We start from the raw sequence: 6109 nt of genomic DNA on the forward strand, positions 1-6109 counted from the left end.
ACTGGTATCACATCGGGGTTAATTGTCTTGCAGAGGTCCTTGCCATCAAAGAAATCCTGCAACATTCTTTGAACCTTTGGAATCCAAGTCTACACCAACTGGTATCACATCATTCGCCATACTCTTTTCCAAATTCTCATAATCCAGACAGATTTGGACTGTTTCAATATACTTGTTATAAATCCATATTTAGCTCGTCAATTTTAGATCGTGTTATGTTTGAAGAAAATTCAACACCACATACAAGCAATCAATGTCTCTAGATGTCTGCATCGTTGAGGAAAGAATCCTCTTAGCTCTCTCAGAAGCAACCCTTAATTAACCTCCCAAACTATTGTTAATATCTTTCATGTATTTCCTACCAAACTAACAAACGGTAATGTTACTGATATTCTAAGTTTTGAAGTGTTCAATTGACATTATATTGTCCCTACCATTTCAGCTTTTAGGATAGTGGTGTCATTCCCCAAGTGCATACGTCCCCTTGTATTGTGAATTACAATTGGCTACAACCCCCTAGCTTGTTGATGTAATTACATGCCTCAAACCATGTTGGAACAACAATCAACTAATAAAATGAAATTAACTGAACCAGATACCATGAAACATCTTTAAGTGTAAACACACTGATGAGACACTAGCCACCAAGAATAATCATTGTCCCAAACTCATCTTTACTGCTACATAAAACACCCCAAGGGGATTTCGATCAACACTTCACTGCACTAAGATATAATAGTTTAAGTTTGGTAAGTTCTTCAAACCCATCGATACTTTACTGCTACATAGGTATAAACAAAATACGTGATGCATTATAATTCAACTGAATGAGAATATATATGCTATATATACTGTTGGTGATTTTAAATTAACTTACGTCATGTAGTGATAAGTAAATTGGCAAAGATTTAAAAACTCGTGTAGTAGATTAATAAGACATCTATTAATTAACTTACAAATCAAAATAGGTGCTACACAGAGCATTTGAACATCACCAAATCATTACAAAATGAGCAGCATTATCCAACAAGTGAGCCAATAGTTGGTGACACACAGACTTACGACTTAGCATATATATCTACATATGCATATAGATGGAAAGCTGGTTACAAAAGATGAAACAAATTCACAACACTAAAATGTGATATTTCCAGCTCTCAATCCATGCGCAAAACAAGATACGAGTTCTTAAAGCATCACCAATCATGTACACTAGTACATAATGATGAAGCTCCCTCTTACCCTTACATACACTGACCAATTATCGCGTTGCAGACGCATTCCAGTTTCTTCTTCTTTTCTGCAATCACATCGACTTCTGCTACCTTATAAATTTCAAGCCACACCATTGCACCCTCCACCAAATCATCCATCTTACTCATTTCTTCAGGTTTTAGCCTCTTCCGGTCGCTGTCATCTTTCACTGTTCTTTTCATGCGATAAATGTAGTACTCCAAATCGTTATAGGCTTCCACTTTTTTATGATAGTTTTGATCTTCAACTTTAAATTTCTCTGCATCATTCAACATCTTCTCAATTTCTTCATTTGCAAGACTTCTCTTACCATTGGTGATTTTGATGGTTTCCTTATGACCAGTAGTCAATTCCTCAGCAGACACTTCCAAAAGACCATTGACATCAATTTCAAACCGAAGCTTTGCTTTTGTAACACCCCTAGGGGCTGGAGGAAGGTTGTAAAGAGAAAATTCACCGAGATGAATGTTGTCTGTCGCTTTACTTCTCTCTCCCTGATAAACCTTGAATTCAAAATTAGTTTGGTAATCTTTAAGTGTACCGATGATACACTCTCTCATAACAGGTATGGGAGTATTTTTCGGAATCATAACAGACATGACGTCCCCGGGTGCATAATCACCAAGTGAAAGAGGAGTGACATCCGACAACGTCAATTCTTGAACCATTTGATCTCCCTGACCACTAATCTTTGCAGCCAAAACAGCTGCACCATACGCAACAGCCTCATCAGGATTGATTGTCTTGCACAACTTCTTACCTTCAAAAAACTCCTGTAACATTTGTTGAACCTTCGGAATCCTTGTGGACCCACCAACCAAAACCACCTCATCCACCATTTCCTTCTCCCATTTTGCATCTTCAAGACACATCTGTACAATTTCCATACACTTATTAAAGAAGCCCATATTCAACTCCTCAAACTTAGCCCGAGTAATTTTTCCAGAAAAATCAACACCATCATACAAGCAGTCAATTTCTACGGGAGTAAAAGTTGTTGAAGAGAGAATTCGCTTTGCCCTCTCGCAAGTCACCCTCAACCTCGCTAACGCTCTTGGATTCATACTAATATCTTTCTTCTCTTTCATATTAAATTCAAAAACAAAGTAATCCACCATCCGATTATCAAAATCCTCACCACCTAAATGAGTGTCACCACCAACAGCCTTAACCTCAATCTTCCCTTCATTAACGGTAACAAGGGACACATCAAACGTACCACCACCTAAGTCAAATATAACCACATGTCTAATTGCACCACCGTCTTTAGACTTATGTTCCAGACCGTATGCTATAGCTGCTGCAGTCGGTTCACTGATCAAGTGCAAAACTTTAAGACCAGCAACAGTAGCTGCATCTTTAGTAGCTTGTCGTTGTAAATCATTAAAATAAGCGGGTACAGTGATTACTGCTGATGTCACATTGTGGTTTAGGTATGTATCAGCTGTCTCTTTCATCTTCGTTAGCACCATAGATGAAGTTTCTTCGGCAGATATCTGCTTCGTAACACCCTGATACGTTACTTCAATCATTGGCTTACCATTTTCTCCTTCTACAATCTTAAAAGGCCAGACTTTCATGTCACTCTGTACACTAGCATCAGCATACCTCCTTCCAATTAGTCTTTTAGCATCTGCAAAGTTCAACGGTGAACAAAGAGCATAATTCACGGTTGTAAAATTCGTTACACAGGGACTAAATAAGATACTAACAGATATGGAGTACAAGGTTGTAAAAGTCGTTAAAGTAGTTAAAAAATATCAGATATACAAACTTACAAAGTAGTTCAAGTTGTTACACGGGGACTAGTCAGTATGGACATTGTAGAGACTGAAAATACTTTGACTTTGACTTTATTTGACCTAATGTGATCGATTTTGACCGAATAGATCTGACTTTACACTAATAAATCTGATTATGACCCAATAAATTGGACTTCTGACTGAATTAATCGTCTAACTAGGAAACTATTCGTGGACTAAGTTGCAAAAATGTAACCTCGAATTGAATGTACTATTTAGATGATAATACTTTCCAACCTTTAAAAGAGCAAAACTGAAGTAACAATACTTGTGCAAACAAAAAATTCCTAGCTTCGAGCTTTTCTTTTTTCATTACCTTTTTCTTGAAATTATTTTAAATAAGTAATTTGTCTTGGTATATGAACTATACTAACCAGATTATTTTTAAAACTAAAGAAGTTTTTAAGTAACTGAGATGATTAAATATTAAAAAATGTAATACCAAAAATCGTGTTTGTAGGGTTCCTGGTGACTTGATTTTTTGCAGCGTCACCGATTAAACGTTGGGTCTCAGTAAAAGCAACACAAGAGGGAGTGGTTCGGTTGCCTTGTTCATTAGGGATTACTTCAATGCGATTGTTTTGCCAAACAGCAACGCATGAATAAGTCGTTCCTAAATCGATTCCGATCGACAAACTCTCACTTCTTCCCGCCATTTTATCAACACCTGAAATGTTAGGTAGGAGGGTTTTTTACTTTATTGATGTTTGAAATTCTTCATAAGATTCTTACCAGATACATTTAGGGTAACTACTAGATGTCTGAGTTAAATGGATCCGGGCTCTATTGATGTATGGGCTAATAGGAATTTCTAATGTCCAATTATAAATTACTTAAATGGGCTTTGGGCTAGATTGCTTTTGGGTCTGTCTCAGTTCCATCGTTAATCCTAAAATTATAAATCTGAGTCTAATATCAGCTAACAATGACGTTAAAACGTGCGACATGTATACAATGATAAAATAAAAATAATGAGATATAATATACTTACCCTACTTCACATCAAGGTTGTTTTTAGCGTGAAAGAGTTACGTTAAACTATAGTTATCCTCGAATTAGTCGAATATAAAGATATACACTATAATAAGGTAATCATTACTACTTAATTTATACACACTGATAATCAATCCCTTGACCACTTAATATAACTAGGGATGACAATAGATCGGATGTGGATCGAATGATGCTTGTAACATTTTCAATCGGACCTAGCTGTAAGATTACTAAATTACCCTTAAGTTAGTATTGTGTTATTATATGCTTTTATTTTTATTCAATTTTTATTATTATTTAATGATGTGGTTAGGATTAGTTTGTGACAAGGGTCACAGAACATGTTTGTTTATTTAATTTGAACTTTGTTTGGGTTGCCAAATAATGAACGAAAGATATCAAATAACTCATAAATACCCGTGAGTTGCACAGTATGGGATTTAATCCCAAATAATAGACTTGTGTCTATCCATCTCTTGTGTTTTCCAGAATATTCACACACACACACACAACCGTACCTTCACTCTCACCTACATCAAATCTTAATCTTGAATCCTTGTTCTTGAGCTCAAATCATTTACATTTTCTTGTTCCTTGTGATTTACTGATTCTATCAAGGTAAGAATCATAGTATTTCATGTTCTAATCTTTGAGAAATTTGAGTTTTTGTGTAAAGTTTTACAAAGTGTGTAATTTGGGTCAAAATGGTTAGATTTAATGTTGTTTGAGTCCAAATCTTGTGGGTTTATGTTTCTACATGTTTAGTGTCTTCGATTTGGTCAGTTTTGAGGTCGTAATCGAGCTCTGGAGCAAGAATTGGATGAAATTGGGTGAAACCCGTCACTTTGTCTTCAGCTTCTGCAGATAAACACAGTCGGCGAGTGTCTCGAGACACTCGACCGACCGACTCGACCATCGACCGAGTGTGTATGACCCACGGCCGAGTGTGTCTGTGAAAGACCATCGACCGAGTGACTAGACACTCGGTCGAGTGAGTATAGACAGTCGGCCGACTGTTTGTGACAGTCGACCGAGTGTCTTGGCAGTGAAATATTTTACTAAGTGTTGATTTTTAGCCGTTATGCTGCCCGTTTGTATTTTGATGTTCAGGATGTAAATTTTGAGTGCATAAGTGTTAAGCAAAAAAATTTAGCGGACGCTTTTTGATACAAAAATTTCTGTACTGTGTTATTTGATGTTAATGGACAGTAACTAACTTGATTTGCCTTATGTTCAAGTGATAAGGATAAAGAAGCCGCTCAGTAGTAGATTATCTGAGCTGGTTGCTGGTATTTGGTGAGTGGGACTAACTGGAGTATATAGTATAGAGTAGCATGTTATATTATGATTGTCATGCTTGTTAGTTATACTTGCTACTATGGTTAGTTAGTATGTTGTGATGACTGCATGTTAGTTGATGCTTGTCTGCTGGAGCCCAGTGCGTCCCTATTGTGTGGTAGCCTCGGTAGGAGAGATCAACCTGCGGGTTGGGTTCCTCATGTGGTAGCCTAGATAATCGAGGTGTATATATATATGTGAATGACGCGTCCGTCGTGTAACATCCCGCCTTTTTCCGTTTACTTTCCGTTTATTCATTTTAAAGTCCGTTATATATTTATAACATCTCCCGTTGATACGCGTTTTAAATTATCTCGTTTAGGTAATTCACGCACCCGAATGAAACTTGAGGGACTAGACTTGCCAAATGACCAAAGATGTTACTAGGTCAAAGTGGTCAACATTCACTCTCATCCATTCATCCATCTCTTTCTCTTTTACTACTTCAACATTTTTCTCTCAAACTCAAATCCAAAGAATCATCATCTAAATCCAATCTAGCAAGTGTTTTGCAAAACAAATTACATATTTGGAATCCTTGCATCTTCCTCTTCGATTCCATACCGATTTCATTACATTTGGGTAACTTTCTAAAATCACTAGATTTTGCGTTCTTGATGTTTTTAACTTATAAAAGTGTTAATTAGTGTCTATGGCTCAAGTCTAACATGAATATGTGATTTGTATGCTCGATCTTGTTGTTTTTGAAGTAACTAGCATGA

General features: G+C 36.6%; 1 protein-coding gene across 1 annotated transcript; it reads right to left on the reverse strand.

Moving 5' to 3' along the window:
• Positions 1-1244: 1244 nt before the first annotated feature.
• On the reverse strand, positions 1245-3712 carry LOC139845596 (heat shock cognate 70 kDa protein-like). The gene is made up of 2 exons (XM_071835858.1): positions 3499-3712; positions 1245-2887 (listed from the first exon to the last, which is right to left on the reverse strand). The coding sequence occupies exons 1-2, from the start codon at positions 3710-3712 to the stop codon at positions 1245-1247; spliced, it is 1857 nt and encodes a 618-aa protein (XP_071691959.1).
• Between the last annotated feature and the right edge of the window lie 2397 nt (positions 3713-6109).

This window comes from Rutidosis leptorrhynchoides, chromosome 1, assembly GCF_046630445.1.
Source record: "Rutidosis leptorrhynchoides isolate AG116_Rl617_1_P2 chromosome 1, CSIRO_AGI_Rlap_v1, whole genome shotgun sequence".
NCBI lineage: Eukaryota > Viridiplantae > Streptophyta > Magnoliopsida > Asterales > Asteraceae > Rutidosis > Rutidosis leptorrhynchoides.

What these genes read in the sequence shown, in the direction of transcription:
- LOC139845596 (XM_071835858.1), bottom strand. Translation starts at nt 3,712, where the DNA reads ATGGCGGGAAGAAGTGAGAGTTTGTCGATCGGAATCGATTTAGGAACG. An exon ending in CCCTACAAACACGATTTTTG is followed by an intron (nt 2,888 to 3,498) that starts GTATTACATTTT and finishes TGAACTTTGCAG; the next exon opens with ATGCTAAAAGACTAATTGGA.